Source organism: Carassius carassius, chromosome 42 (assembly GCF_963082965.1).
Source record: "Carassius carassius chromosome 42, fCarCar2.1, whole genome shotgun sequence".
Lineage (NCBI taxonomy): Eukaryota > Metazoa > Chordata > Actinopteri > Cypriniformes > Cyprinidae > Carassius > Carassius carassius.
Window position 1 is genome coordinate 12507424 of NC_081796.1, and position 16022 is coordinate 12523445.

A 16022-nucleotide genomic window follows, 5' to 3' on the forward strand; every position below is an offset into this window, starting at 1 on the left:
TTCTTTCTTTCTTTGTCCTTTTAGCTCCCTATGATCGATTTCTTCTGCGACAATAAGTCAATAATGAGTGTACTTGTGTTTTCATAGTCACAAAGCCTGAGGATAAAACATCAGGTGTGGTTGTGTTTCATTAAGTGTACATCTATATGAAGCATATTAGTTGTTTGTTTTCATTTTGCCTTCAGGTCATGTGTTCTGCTGCCAGTGACTCCTCATGAAGGCTGTTCACATTTAAACCCTGGAGGTTGGCAAGCTACTGTACTTTTTGTTCTGTGTCAGCAATCCAGGACAACCGCTGAAACCAACTGCATCTTTCTTGAGGTGGATCATGTGAGGACCACTATTTAAACTCTCACATCACATCAGGATTAATTTGGAAAATGCATCAAACCCAAATGTTACATTAAAGTTGTTTAACATTTCGTCATCAAACCCCCCCCCCCCCCCCCTTGAATATAGACGTGAAAGTGCAGTATTTAAACTTAAAGCAACACTTCGACCGCTGGAACTTGGGACTTTGGGTCTGTACTCTGTGTTTCCACCACAGGAACCAGGATCTAAATAAAGTTCCATGTACAAAAAATAAAGTCCCTGCTCGCAAGGTAGTATTTTTTAAATATCCGGAACTTTCGGGGGCGGGACTTGGGTGCTAAACATGAATATTGGTTGAGTTCACGCCGCATTAGAGCTGAAGTTATTTGCCCGAAAGTTCGGTTGGGTTCAGGCTTAATTTATATAATTTTACGCAGGCACGAGCCGGGCTCGGGCTTGCGATCCGGTTTGCGAGGTACACGAGCGGTCATGTGATGTGTTTCAATTAGCGCGAGAAAGATGCGAAAATGGATGCTGAGTAGGTGTAATGGAGGCTTGCCTCTGGTGATTACGTTTTGGTTGCACCAGCAACTAAATTAAAGTCTGAGGTGTGGAAAAGTTTTGACCATGTTTATAATGAGAATGAGTGAATAATGACGCACCATCAGTGAGCGCAGGAACGCGCTCAAGACATCTACAGTGGATTCAATAATTTTCCTGGACAAAAACATGTAGGCTTAGCCTAATCTCTGTGAGTAAAGGTTTTTCAAATGATAACTAAATATTCATTGAGTATTAAATGCATAATGTGGACAGAGTATTTACGCTAATGTTGGCATTATTCTTTTATTAAATATCATCTGCTAGTGCGAATTAAGCAAATCCGGCGGAGCCTTTATCTTAATTTCGTTATTGCCAAATACCCATCTTAATTTAAAATGTATCTTAATTTAATTTGTTAAAAATGACTCGTTTTTATTGGTGCGTTGATCTATTTATAGGCTAAATGAGCCTATGTCTATTTAGAGTGCTGAGATGTTAAGATGTTACAGAGGACTTATTTTATTTCTTTATTCCAACTTCCAAGTGGTCTAGTCTACGTTAGTTATGAATAAATTATGTTAAAACATGTATAAATGACTCATTCTTGACAAAAGGCAAAATAGTTGTGTGCTTGTGCACATTTAAATAATGTCGGGCTGTAAACGGGTTTGGGCTTTAAAAAAAGCTGTCAATCAAAATGTACTTGTCGTGCTCGGGCCGGAACCTGTCAGGCTTGGGTCCTGACGGGCCTAACTTTTATGGCCCGATTACAGCGCTACGCCGTATTGTGATTTCAACCAGCATTTATTCTGATAATTTTCAAAATATTACTGTTATTGAGCCATGAAATGTAGTATTTCAGGTGAGAATGTAGTTATTTAAAACTCAAATCTGCAGCTTATTTATAAAGACAGCGCCTATTTAAAAATCTGTTTCGCCGATTTCGGAGACGGTCAGCTCCTGGGGGAAAAAGTTCCTGGTACAATTGTTCAAAGTCATTTCAGTGGAAATGCAGCACAAGTCAATTTAAGCGCTCTAGCGGTTAATAAACAGAACTGCACACATCCTGAGGAAAAACATTCTAACCAAAGCTACTTCTACGAGTTTGTCTATGCCGATTCTTTCAGGTATGTGTTACTCTGCAGCGGTGACGATCTGAACAGGCTACAATAGTCCAAAAATAATCACTTATTATAAATGTTTGTAATATTTGGGATAAGACAAAAAGGTGGTTTGGTAGATTAAATTTTTAACACATAAAAGAAAAAGTACATATAGTGTTTTAAATTATTACAATTATTACAATTAATCTCTTTCTAAAGACAACAATCAGCAGATTATTGCAGAAGTGAAATATTTTATTTTTAAGTTTTTAATCCAAACTTGTAATAAATTTAAAGCAATATGTCTAAATAAGTTTTGTTCCAAATTTGAAGTTGATATAAAAAAAACTGAGGTTCCTATGCAATTTTGTTTGTAATTTTTAATAATCATTTACTGCTCCTACATAATTTTTTAACAACAAACTGTGGAAAAATATCTATTTAGGAGTCTTAGACCTTTCCAACGATATATATTTTGTCATGATTTGATTAAGATTTAATTGTAATATATTGAAGTGTACGTAAACATCCCGTTGGCGGGACATTGACAGTTAAGGGGTTTTAAATTGCCAACTCTCTTTGAAAATGAATGAATTCTCCTACTCTCTCTCTACTCTTCACTTCACAGGAGGAGAACTTTACTTTTCTCACATATTAAATCTAACTTCAAAACTAAACTCTTCCACACAGTTTGTTTGGGTTAACTGATTAAATTCCCAAAAATCCCAAATTCTTGTCTCTATCTATTATTTGTCTGTTTCCTCTCTCATCTAATTTGTCTCAACAGCTCTTTCTCTTTCTCTCCGGCCTCCCTTCATCCCACTTGTCTGTAGATATTTTTAATTAGCTGACCACGACCCTGATGACAGTGTGAGATTAATGTCATTTAACTTTATCAGTTTATGTCTAGTTTAATATTTACCTTACTGATTGTTGGTTGGTTTGTTTCTTTATTTGGAAGCTGTAGGGAGGTTGGTGGAGGTTTTGTTTAACTGGTTTCTCCTGTTTTGGGGCTAGGAAGGGAGTTAGGGTATGACTTTTCTAGATTATTTAGAGGTTTTACCTCTTTGGATTACTTTTTGTTTGGTATTTTGGCCTTGCCTTTGTTGCATTTATTTTGGTTGTGTCCTATATCCCTAGACTCATGTTGGATACAACATGTAAGATCTTTTTTTTCACTATAAAGAACCTTTTGTGCAATGAAAAGGTTCCATAGATGTTAAATGATCTTCATGGGACCATCAATCCCAATAAAGATCCTTTATTTTTATAGCAGCAAGAATGTCTGGAATTTATAAAGCCATTTACAATTCAATAGTTATTCAACAGCTACAGTATACATATATATATATATATATATATATACACTGGGAAAAAAATCTTTTAGTATCTAGTTTAAAAAAACATAGGAAATGGAATCTCCATTCTTCATGTGAATTATTTGAAATAATAATATAATAACCTTTTTTCTCGGTTTTCATGTGTGAGATTGTGAACCCTGCCCTTCTAAACTATGAGTAAACAAATAAAAACATTTCGATATATTTTCCAAACACCTTGAACAGATGTGTTTGCACATTCTAATAATTATTTTCCAGAAATTAAAAAAAGGCATTAGTAATTAGTCATATTGTTAAAAGAAAATATTATTCCAAACTACTTATCCGCCCCAACTCCTACAATAATAGTAGTTATTTTACCAGGTTTTAAGGTGCTCGTACCTGTACTGTTCTGGATGGTTCTAACAGTAGTTGTACTTCGAGGTGGTGAGATGGCTTGACGTATTGCTCTCTCCTCTTCTTCCTCCTGCGAGCAGCCCTTTTCGATGGCCCGCACATAACTGTGGCTCCTCATGCGGAAGCATCCAGACCCCGGCAAATCCAGAGCATCCACAGCCTGAGAAGTTTCACTGAACACACTCTCACACACGGCCTCGATCTGCCCGTTCACTTCCACCTCGCTCACCTGCAGGGGGAGACAATGCATCACCACATGCTTTCATATTACCCCTTTACCCTCCTGTCATGGGATAGCTGTCTGAATGAGCAGCTTTCAAGATGTTAGCTCAAGGCTTATTAATGTACAATGACTTTAAATCACTGTATTTAGAGGGCAGAGGATTCTAATGAGATCATATGAAGTTCTGCAAAGCTCTACAAACATACATGTGACTTTTCACGCTAAACTTAACCCAGGATTAAGGTGTTTTAACCATAGGCAATGTTTCATACATTTTAAAAAAGATGTATTTCATGACTTTTAGTCCTGAGTTATGAAAACCTGTTTAAAAAATTGCAGTAGGCATACTAAAGGTATGGTAAAACTATACCACATGGGAAGGGATGTATAAAACTGATATCCAAAGATTAAAATGAATCATTTCAAATTTGAAAAAAATGATCTCGTTATAAAAAATTCATTCACTTTTAAAATGCAAAAGTATTTAAACATAATATATATGTTTGATTCATTCGTTAATCAATTTTTATTTGTATATAATATAAATTGTATTATTTATATTATAGTTTTTTTTTACATATACTTCACAATTAAATAGAATACAATACAAAATATAAAAATGTAAATAAAATAGTATGTATAAATAAATTATCAAATGTATATATTGTGTTATTATAATTTTACTAAATTCATATAAGTATGTTAATACAATATATCATTTAAAGTACAAAAAACCTGCATTCACAATCTAGGATCCTTTAGAAAGCCATATTAACATTTTTTAGCGTTGGAAAATGTCTCTCAGAAATGTTGAAACATCAAGCAAAACATTTAACAAAATACAAAAGCATGCGAGAAAATTGCAAAAAATAAAAAACAAGTGTATCAGTGTGTTTAAGAAAAAAATGTGATGCTATTTTTTTATAGACTTTGACGTATATTTACTTACTAATCAACTTAATCACATTGTTTCAGCTTAAAATGTCATGACATCCTAAATAATATTGATGTAAGATCAATTATTGGGTGATGTGCAAATTGTGAATCCTAAGCTGTCATTTATCATGTAGGCTCAGTTTAACCCTCTTACGGCCAGGCTGCAACTTGAATAATAGGGTTAAACACACTAATACAGACAAAAGAAAATAGTGCAGAGGGGAGGAAATCTTTACAAGTGAAAGCAAAATGAGGTGCTCTTTCTATACTACAGCAGAGAAGCTGAAGAAGTGTGATTGGATTTATACAGAAATTTATCAGAGGAAGTGGTCTCATGACCTAAGGTTGGAAAGGAAGTGGAAATGTTTTGAGCATCATGTGACTGGAGGACTAATAGTGAGTTGTGATTGGAGGATAGACAGCAGAGTGTTTGTCATTGGCTAAAAGAGACTACAGAGAAACAGGCTCCAATATTTGCAAATCATCTAGTAGCAATAAAAACCCATAGAGAAACACACCACACTGACACATATGTATGCATGTACACACATACAAGGCCCAACATTCACTATACACATGAGGGACCAATGGTGAGCAGACTTGAGATTTTTGTCTCAAAAAAGATTAGGTATCCTCAGGGAGCCGAAAAGACACACTTTCACACATATGCCTGAGGGCAGTGTCTTTTTTTCGCGGGTGAGAGGAAGCAGCTCTCTAAAAGTTTAGGGCTGCTCTCTGTCTGAGTGAGCCGTCAGCCTCTGAACACTCACCTTAAAATTGTCCCAGTTGTAAATGGTGCCTGTCACCTTATCCCAGGAATACAGAAGCTAATCTTGAAAACTCACTTTAAAATCCCATGCTAACAGACACTAATCCTGAAAACACACCATAAAAATCTCTTAACTACACATGCTAACAAGGAAGAACACCACTTAAAAGGCTTCACTGACACCAACTCACCTTGAAAATTACCGTCAAGTATTAAAACTAACAGTAAACATGAGAACTCATCTCCACACACTTACACATATTTTGTTACTAGCATCTACTCCTCCTGTTAGCTATAACAGCCTAAAGCACTGCACGGGCCTCAAATCTAGGCCTTATCCCGGCCCTTGTCCGACAGCTTACCAGAATTATCAGCCCGAGTCCGACTGGAGCCTGTGACTGTTTTATTTTCTCCTCCCCATTACACAGCCTGTTGAAGCCATTAAAATAGTTCCAATAAAATAAAACTAAATAGAGCTTAATGCATTGAGTCTACAGTCTACTTACCTCATAAACATGATAACACTAGTTTATTAATAAATAATTAAAATATCTCCTTACTATTTTTCCGACATATTCATAGTCATCAAAGGGGTCGTATGATGCTTTTTTAAAGATCATTATTTGGTGTAACAGAATATGTTCAAAAAACACATTATTTTTCAAATACTGTATATTATTGTAGGTCCTCTATACCCCGCCTCTCTCAAACGCATCGTTTTCTAGTCCCTCCTTCTGACAAGCGCAGTCTGCACTGATTGGCCAACTGACCCAGTGCATTGTGATTGGCCGTAACGGTTCCAGTTCTGTTGTAAGTAATCTTAAAGATTCCTAAATGCATCTACTTTCAGAAGGCTAAATTAAGTGCTTTTGCTTTCGCCTAGAAACACACAGGATCTCCCTGACATGGCTGCTTCAACACTAACTGCAGTTACTGAAACCATGCCTTCTTTTTTTGCGTGAACATTTGGGCGGCATTATGCAAATATTTCCGTGTTTGAATGAACCGTTTAATGGGGGCGTGGCAGAGTCTTAAATCTGATAAAGAATACAGACATCCCAAGTCTCCCGGAAGTTCCGGGAGTCTCCCGCATATTGAAAGCGGCTCCCTGAGACCCGCAAATTAGTTAAAATCTCCCGGAATCTAGAGCGAGCGAGCAAAAGCGCGCATGCGAAACAGATACTGTGTTTCAAACCGTGTAGCGCACGCACGGCAGAGAGGGAGAGGGAGCTAGAGACCTTGCGTGTGCGTGCTAATGTGCGTGTGTGCGAAGCGCATGTAAGACAGAGAGCATCCTGATTGGCCTGTTTTCTGAAAATCAACCAATCAATTGTCAGTGTGGGCGGGCTTTTATCTCTTGTCCCGAACAAAATTAATCAGTTATGTCTATCTAGAAACAGAAGCACCATTGCAGAGGGAGAGTGCCACAAAACAAAAAAAGTATAAGACACAATTTACGGCAGACTACACGAAAGTGTACCCAAGCATTGCCCATGGAGGGTTATATGATTGCAAAAGGCATGTTGAGATGAGTTGAGAAGTTTAATTTCATCTGCATATTATTCAGGTTAGTTGCCAAGGCTACATGAAAACAACCAACTCCTTAGACCTGTTTAAAGTTGCAATGGAAAATAAATAAAAGCAGTTTACATAAATTGTATAAGCAGATTATATAAATAGTAAAAGTAATCTACATATTTAAACATAATTAACGGATAATTACATAGGCCTATAGCTTATAGAAATAATATTTTATGCTTTTATATCTGTTAGGGACCACAACATGTTAGGGAGGCTAAGCACAGGGAAGGCTGCTCCAATATATCTCCGTTCTCCCATTCAGTTAGGCAAAGTCTCACTGAGAAGGTGACTACAGCTGAGATGTATTATTTTTTTTGGGGGGAGGGGGGGGGGGGGGTACCTCCCTGAAATTACTTTTTGCAGGTTGGGATGTCTGAGAATATCTCTTTGGTTTTGAGACTTTTTTAAATTTAAGTAATTAAAGAGGTTTTAATTTTAGTGTGTAGTGTGTATGCTTGGGCAAAAAAAAAATCTACAAAGTTACAAATCTCAAAGTCCACTCCAAAGGAAGATATTAATTTTTTTTTAAAGAAATATAATGAACGGCTCGTTTGGACTACAGCGTTGTTTTTCAGGTTTTTGTGATGTCACAAAGTGGCTCATTAGAATATCATTAAAATAATTCCTGCCTATGGAAATTCAAATGGTTGGGGGTGAGGAGGGGCAAGGTTGTGGTTAGAACGCTTAGTTGAATTCATCAGACAAGACAATGATAAAGAAGAAGTGCTTTGTGTTTTGTAATACATAAAGTAATTAATAAATAACTATTAAGATTGACAGAAATGCATATTTACAGTACCTTTTGGTGTTTTCTGAATCTTTTAAATAAACATAATACATATTACTGTTGCACTTAATCTGTACATAGTAAATGCAGTTATTTTTCAGCAGATGGGGGGTGTGCCCAAAGCGTGAATCCATATTCAGAAAGTAACAGAAAACAAATAACGTTTTCTAACTGTTGCCTGTTACATTACAGTACAGTACATAAAATTTCACTAACCACATAAACAGAGTAAGTAGAGATGACTGAGGACGATGGCAAGTGATTTGTATATTCTGATCACCAATTACAAAACCTCTAATCTTGTAAAATGTGTGGTAAGTACTGCTGCTCCATAGTATAGTCCATCGTTATCTGGCTCGGCTCGGTGTTCATCTTCAGTTCTCTCTTCACAGCAGTTCAGTCAGTGTACTGTTTGAGTAAATGAATTACTCCGGGATATTAGTTTGTTTTAACTCAGAGGGAGTGTCAGCCACATCAAAAAAGTTAAGAGCTTAAGTCATTTGTGGATTAATGCTTATTGTTGATGCGAACCGTTTCAAACGATTCAGGTGAATACACTGCAGTGTTTTGAATGGTCTGACAACAGACACGGAAGAGAAGACAATGATGAATAAAGTTGTAGTTTTTGCTATTTTTGGACCAAAATGTATTTTCGATGTTTCAAAAAATTCTAACTGACTCTCTGATGTCACATGGACTACTTTGATGATGTTTTTCTTACCTTTCTGAGCATGGACAGTATACCGTACACACAGCTTCAATGGAGGGACTGAGAGCTCTCGGACTAAATCTAAAATATCTTAAACTGTGTTCTGAAGATAAACAGAGGTCTCACGGGTTTGGAACAACATGAGGGTGAGTCATTAATGACATAATTTTGATTTTTGGGTGAACTAACCCTTTAAGGCACACTTGCTGCTATGCTGCTATATGACGTGAAAATTGGCCTGAAAGTGATTGCGGAGAGAATAGTGACTTGCGTCCATAATATGTCAGTAAAATTATTATTTTCAGTCTGTATTTGGCTTAAAAGCAACAGTGGTTTATAATGAACGCTGATTATGCATTGGTCAGAGATTTAGTGATTCTGAATGGATCCGTATAGTAGTAAAGGCAGGCGAGTGGTCTTTGGCATCTCCCTGTGGTCCTGTTTGGTATCGCAACTCGACTTGTGCTAATTTGTATTGAACAATTGTTGATTGATTGTTGCACTGTACATACATTGTGAAATATTAAAAAGTACTTATTTATTTAATATAAATAAATAAATGTGGGGGGGGGGGGGGGGGGCTGGTGGATACCGGCACTTCTTTTTTTCCACTTCAAGCACTGACTAGAATAATCAAATAACACCAACAACTACTAGAGACAGCAAAAACAACAGACACCCATGTTAACAAATGATTGTGTGAGTGGGTTAAGAGATACCATTACTCTAATTTGAACGAGCACAAAAATATTTTCATCAGTTATAACTTCTAGAGGGAAAAAAGCTGATAAAATGGACAAAGTTTGAACTTTTTAGTGTGCATGTATCAACTGCCTATATACGCACATGCTATCAAATGGCAATGTGTTCAGCTGTATATGTTCACTATTATTTGTGTCAAAACTGAAGTATACTTGGGGCTTTAGCCTTATTGTCAAGAAATACACTAACTTTGGCACCAATTACACAGTATTTACAAACATACGATTTGTGATGTTAATCCTAATCTTCAATACCATAGTGATAGTACGCAAATTCGAATTCTGAATAACGCATGGATAAAGAGATGATAATGAGATGATTCTATGAGATGATCAATGGAATTGAGCAAAAATTGAGTACTTGAGCAAAATATAACTCCTTTTTGTTTGCATTTTTTTCCTCCCCTTTGCAAATCTTCTTGAAGGCTGACGTTGAGGAAGGCTCTGGTTGGAAATCACCTTTAGGATCTGATCCAGGCCCAGTTGTTGTTTCCCACTGGTATAAGATCAGTATCTTAATGGCGATTTCCACAAGAGAATGAGGGGCGATGACCAACCTGGCTGATGGTGCTCATGGCCCTCATGTAGCTCTCGTTTCGTGAGCGAAATTTTGGTGAGGCCAGCAGACCGGCCGGGTCCAGACTGTCCAAACTGCGGTTGATTGAAACCTCACTCACCGCTCGCAGGTAACTGTGACTCCGGATCTGCAGCTTGGGGGAATGGGACTCCGTACTGATCCTGCAAAGAGAACAAGAACAGGTCTACAAGTATTTAATGAGGTATGAGAATGAAATGAGAGCTGATATTACTCTTGTTACTCGCTCCTTTGTTTTCCTCCAACAGAAATCTCACACTCATTACTGTTGACCTAAAAACAACTCAACCTGTTTATGTGTGTGTGTGTTTTAGTGTGCTCTTCATATATCTAAGACCAAAGTAAAAAAGAACTCCTCATAATTAGTACTAGCTTTCAACTGTTTGTGTTTACATGTGGATGGGCAATCAGGTCCTTGAAATATGAACACAGAAACATATTAAAGTGCACAAACACACATTCTATCCCTCCAGGTCGAGTCAATCTTAATTATGGATGTGGCTCTTAAAATAGTATGCAGTTACAGCTAGAAAAAAAACACACATTAGTCATTCTTCACTGGAGTGAGGAATGTAGAGAGAGAGAAAGAGAGAGGGAGTAAAAGAGAAACAAAGGGATGAATGCGGGAAAAGTACATAAATAGATTTAGAGGAAGAGATGACAGTGGATGAATAAATTAAAGCAGCAATCTATGAAAAAAACGACAAAATAGTAGAAGTTTGCTGAGGTGTACTATGAAGAAGGAAAGCATGTAATTATATATCATGGAAAAATAGGACAATGCTTAGTTATTCTGATTACATGCTGTTATTTCAGGAGCTCAGCTTTTTACAAAGTTTTCACATTTTATGCTGTAGATAAATTATGTATACATTTAATACATTGAAACTATTTAAACATGTTTCAATTATTTGAAAGTAAAAACATTATAGCTGATTTTAATATAAATAAGGATTTTCAAAATGTTTTGGTTAAAATTTGGTCTGTTGCAGTATGACACATTATCACCAATTAAAATTTTATAACTAATCATATATAATAAATGAATATTAAAGGGGTCATATAATGTGATTACAAGTTGTCCTTTCTCTTTGGTGTGTTACAAGCTGTTTGTGAATAGATAAGATCCCTTAAGTTGCAAACACTAAATTCTCAAACCCAAAGAGACATTCTTTATAAAAGTTAAGACATGTCCATGCCCCCCTAAAATGGCTCATTCTTACATGCCCCCACATGTCTACGTCACGATGTGGGAAGATTTGCATAACGCCAAACCAAATGTTCATGCAAAGAAAGAAGGCTGTGTGTTTCCTTGCAAAAGTGAAAATACTTTGTTTGGCCTTCCAAAAGAGGACACAACTACAAATCAGTGGTTAAGTTGTATTTACAACACTGTAACTTTTATTATTGTCTGAGACGTGGCTAATTCCTGACGATTTAAGCCCATTCACGGATCTGTTACCTCTGGACTGTGGCTTTCTTAATACTCCACGCATCACAAGTCGTGGTGGAGGTCTGGCATCTATTTTTAAGAATAGTTTTTCGTGTAGCTATTATCTGCCTGCACTTTTTTAAGCTTTGAACTGCAGTTGTTTATGACTAATCAAGTTGCATATGCTTTAATATATCGACCACCTGTATACAACAAGGATTTTATTTGTGAGTTTACTGATTTTTTAAGTGAAATTGTACTGAAATATGATAAATTGCTACTAGTGGGTGATTTCAACATACATATGTGTTGTCCTACCAAGCCACTTATAAGAGACTTTTTGATCGATTCTTTCAATCTTATACAGCACGTGCATAAACCCACTCATGTTCAAGGTCATATTTTAGACTTAGTTTTGACTTATGGTTTATCTATTACTGATGTTGAAATATCAGATCAAGCTTTCTCTGACCATAAGTCAATTATTTTCAAGATGTCGACACCACGTGTTGAAAAACCTAGAGCAGAAAAAGCCAACTACGACGGGCTTTAAATGCTGGAGCAATAGAGCGATTTATAGATCAATTTTTTAAATTAACCCTTTTTATTTTATGGATAGTTTTTCTCTTATTGTGGACTCCTCACTTGAGGTGCTATATTCTGTTCGTTTATCCCTCTTGGACTCAGTAGCCCCACTTCATGTCAAAAAGTGCAAATTTAGATCCGAGCCCTGGCTGAATGATGCGACTCGTGCATTGAGGATAACCTGTAGAAAATTTGAACGGAAATGGAAAAAAGATAAGTTACAGGTATCTTTTCAAATGTTACGGGAGTCTCAAGATAACTATCAGAATACCGTACAGATGGCTAAGAGGAATTACTTTGCTGAAGTAATTACAAAAAATAGTAGTAAGCCGCAAGTTTTATTTAATATAGTAAATTCAGTTTTTAATTCAAAATTAGATTACTTGTGACTTTTTTGGATTATTTTGTCCAAAAAATCTCGGACATTAAAACTAAAATCAAACCTAGTTTGTTTGATCCTTCTGTTGTTCGGCCACCATTTGTTACATTTGACCATTTTGAAATGATCTCTTTGCAGTCACTAGCTGAGGTAATCAAGCAGTCGAAACTAACTGACTGTTCATTAGACATTATTCCAGCTAAATTGATAAAGGAAGCATTTGATGTTCTTGGCCACAGTATTTTAGTCATTATAAACAATAGTCTTTTAACTGGAGTTGTTCCTAAACATTTTAAATACGCTCTTGTCCAGCCCCTTTTGAAAAAAACTAATTTGGACCCTGCTGTTGTATCAAATTACCGGCCAATCTCAAAGTTACCTTTTTTGTCCAAGATTTTGGAGAAGGTCGTTTTGAATAAAATAAATAGCTTTTTGAAGTTTTTCAGTCAGGTTTTAGGGCTTTTCACAGTACTGAGTCTGCCTTGATCAGGGTTTTAAATGATTTGCTGACTGCAGTCGACTCTTCAGCAGTTCTTGTTTTTTTTCCTGGACCTTAGCGCTGCGTTTGATACCATTGACCATGACATTTTACTCTCACGTCTAGAAAATGTAGTAGGAATTCAAGGTACAGCGCTTGCTTGGTTCAAGTCTTTTCTTTTAAATAGAACCTTGTCGGTAAATATTGGTCGAGATCGTTCACAACCTGCTTCTCTGCTCAGTGGGGTTCCACAGGGCTCCATTCTTGGCCCAATCTTGTTTTCCTTGTATTTGCTAACCCTTGGGTCAATTTTTAGCAAGCATGGAATCCCCTTTCACTTTTATGCAGATGATATGCAAATTTATGCATATCATTGTGATCTCGAAAAGCTCATTCATGCATTTATATTTACAAGACTAGATTACTGCAATGCGCTTTACGTCGGCATAAATAAGTCACTGATTAAACGCTTACAACTAGTTCAAAACGCCGCTGCGAGACTTTTGACGGGTACTTGTAAGTGAGACCATATTACCCCAGTATTGAGCTCTTTAAATTGGCTACCGATTGACTACAGAATACATTTTAAAATTTTAATTTATGTTCATAAATCACTGCATGGTATGGCACCGTTGTACCTGGCAAATCTTATTGAGAAATACAGGGGTTAAAGTGGAAAAAAATCCTGAGCCTGAACTTTTTTTTGGGGGGGGGGGGGGGGGGGGGGGGTTGTTTGGAGAGAAACTCCACAGACAGACTTAATTCAAATATTGACGATAGTAACAAAAATTCAGTAACAAGAGCTTAAAGTGCTTAAAAAAATGGTAAACAGACAGAGATAGACATGAATCTCTTCAATGATTATGTTTGGCACCATTTATTTAAAAGTACTATGTCAAATAAAGTGTTTTCTTCTAAACAATAACAAGTGCTTAAAGAATTAAGTGCTCAAAGTGCTAAAGAACTGAACTGCTAAACTGAAGATTAGAAGTGAAATCAAGGCTATTATCACTTTTTTTCTGGGATGTAACTCGCATGTTGATTTGAAACCAACAGTCTAGTTAACGCTTTTTTGTCTTCTGCCAGTTTTCTACACAGGGTGACCAGTGGCTGAGAAAATCTGAATGACAAATAATTTTCTGCTATAAATGTGCACACACGTATTTTTTAACCGCAGACATGGTCAGTCATAGACAACGGTGTGTCAACTAATAGTTGCATCCCGGTAGGCGCTGTTGTTTCGCGTGCTGTGTGACGTCAGAACTCGGAGTACATCGATCTAGTATGAGTTCACAGGTGAGAAGTCATGGGTTTGACTGCCATTCCAGTGCACTTTCACAGGTTTAAGGTTGGAAAAACACGGGTTACGGGTTGCCTGGAACGCGACATAAATCATAACGAGCAAGCACTTTCTTACCGCTGCTGGCATACAGTAGCTTCCTCGAGCAAATCATGCAGAAACAAGCCCTGGGCTCTCTCAGTTTCTTGCACCAACTGCCAAAAAGCGCCATTTATTTATTTATCTATTGCTAGGAGTTTAGGACATCATCCCCAGGCTTCATTAACTTAGTTAAAGCTGCGTTCCTCTCATATGATTGGTATAAGAAATAAATTGGCTCGAAAATATTAAACTGCATGCGCAGGCTCTCAAATATTTTTATTTTTTTTTCGTCACGGCCACACGCCGGAGATCCGACATGGTGCCGGAATACTTTAAGCCCTGGAAATATGCACCAAAACGGTCCTTGAGGTCAGCTGACCAGCTGGTTTTAACGACTCCAAGAACAAAGTGGAGAAGTGGAGATCGAGCTTTTGTAGCGATAGCTCCTAAACTGTGGAATGATCTACCCCTTTCTATCAGATTGGAACGTACATTTACGGTTTTTAAACATAAGCTTAAAGAATACCTCCTAGCTTTAGCATTCAATGGGGTATAGTAGTTGCTTTTGTAGGTTATCAAACTGAGGGGTTTATTTCATTATTTATATTTGGTGTTAATGATGTATGTTTTTATGATTGCTTATGTGTTTGTACAGCACTTTGTTCAATGACAAGTTGTGTAAAAGTGCTTAATAAATAAAATAATGAAGTAAAAATAAGGAAGTAAGTACATTTACATATTTAAAGGCTTTGCCACTGATGATTCAAACCCGAGTTTTGAGCAGTGTAGAGTAGCGCTTGTTGTTTGTCATTTCTCTGCTCACAAATGCAGACATGGTTTTATGTTTACGCAGCGCGATACCCAACGCAATGTATAAATAGACAGTATAAGTCATTATAATCCATAATTATATCCCCACTGGATACAACAAATGCCTCGTTTGTAGGGGTGACCCCAAATATCGACGAATCGATGCTTTGATTCAAGGAGCCTGTTTTGATTACCAATCTAACAGTCGAGTATTCGCAGGGTGTTATTGATTATGCCATTTTGACTATATGGGGGAGCTCAAATGTTTGATTACACATAGAACTACCGGTTTTCTCCCAATAAGTTAATATACAGCCTATTATGATAAAGGTGTAAGTATCTGAAAAGAAAGAAGCTTCAAATTAATATTTTAAAGTGCGTGAATAAATCCAACCACCCCTATAGATTTATGTTTCACTTTCCATAATCTGTGACTGATAGAGGAGCATCTTGGCGGCAGGGATTTTGAACTTTACCAAGACTCAAACTGACACACGCAGAGACTGGATTTTTTCGAACAGGTAGGGTACAAGTGATTTCAAAACATTTCAGCTTGTGTATATATATTGTGGATATATTATTTACCTGATATAAGATGCATTTGGTTTTGAGTCAAGTGCTTCGTTGTAGTACTACGGCGATATCTTTTCAGCATATAGTGCGAGCAGGACAAACTACAATATAGAATATTAATAACTATGACTGGGACTGTTATATATATACTATTATAATGAGAAGAACATTATACTAAAACGTTGTGAATTTTTATAGTTTAGCTGCTGTGTTTCTGCACATTGTTTCGTGAAGAACACGTCCACAAAAGGAGTTCGCATTCAGAGCCCCGCAGATATGTTCATGTGCATTCGGGCCCTTTTTGCAAATAGCCTTTAAGTCTTAACATT

At 36.8% G+C, this 16022-nt stretch overlaps 1 protein-coding gene across 6 annotated transcripts in view; it reads right to left on the minus strand.

The window, feature by feature from the left end:
• LOC132123810 (disks large-associated protein 1-like) overlaps window positions 1–16022 on the minus strand; it is a 183797-nt gene that overhangs the window by 32669 nt on the left and 135106 nt on the right. For 5 of the 6 annotated variants that reach the window (XM_059534485.1, XM_059534486.1, XM_059534484.1 and 2 more), the window contains 2 exons: window positions 10018–10198; window positions 3680–3923 (listed from right to left, as the gene is read on the minus strand). In XM_059534485.1, the coding sequence (XP_059390468.1) occupies window positions 3680–3923; window positions 10018–10198 (425 nt within the window). The remainder of the gene's footprint in view (window positions 1–3679; window positions 3924–10017; window positions 10199–16022) is intronic. The other variant, XM_059534487.1, reaches the window with a different exon arrangement.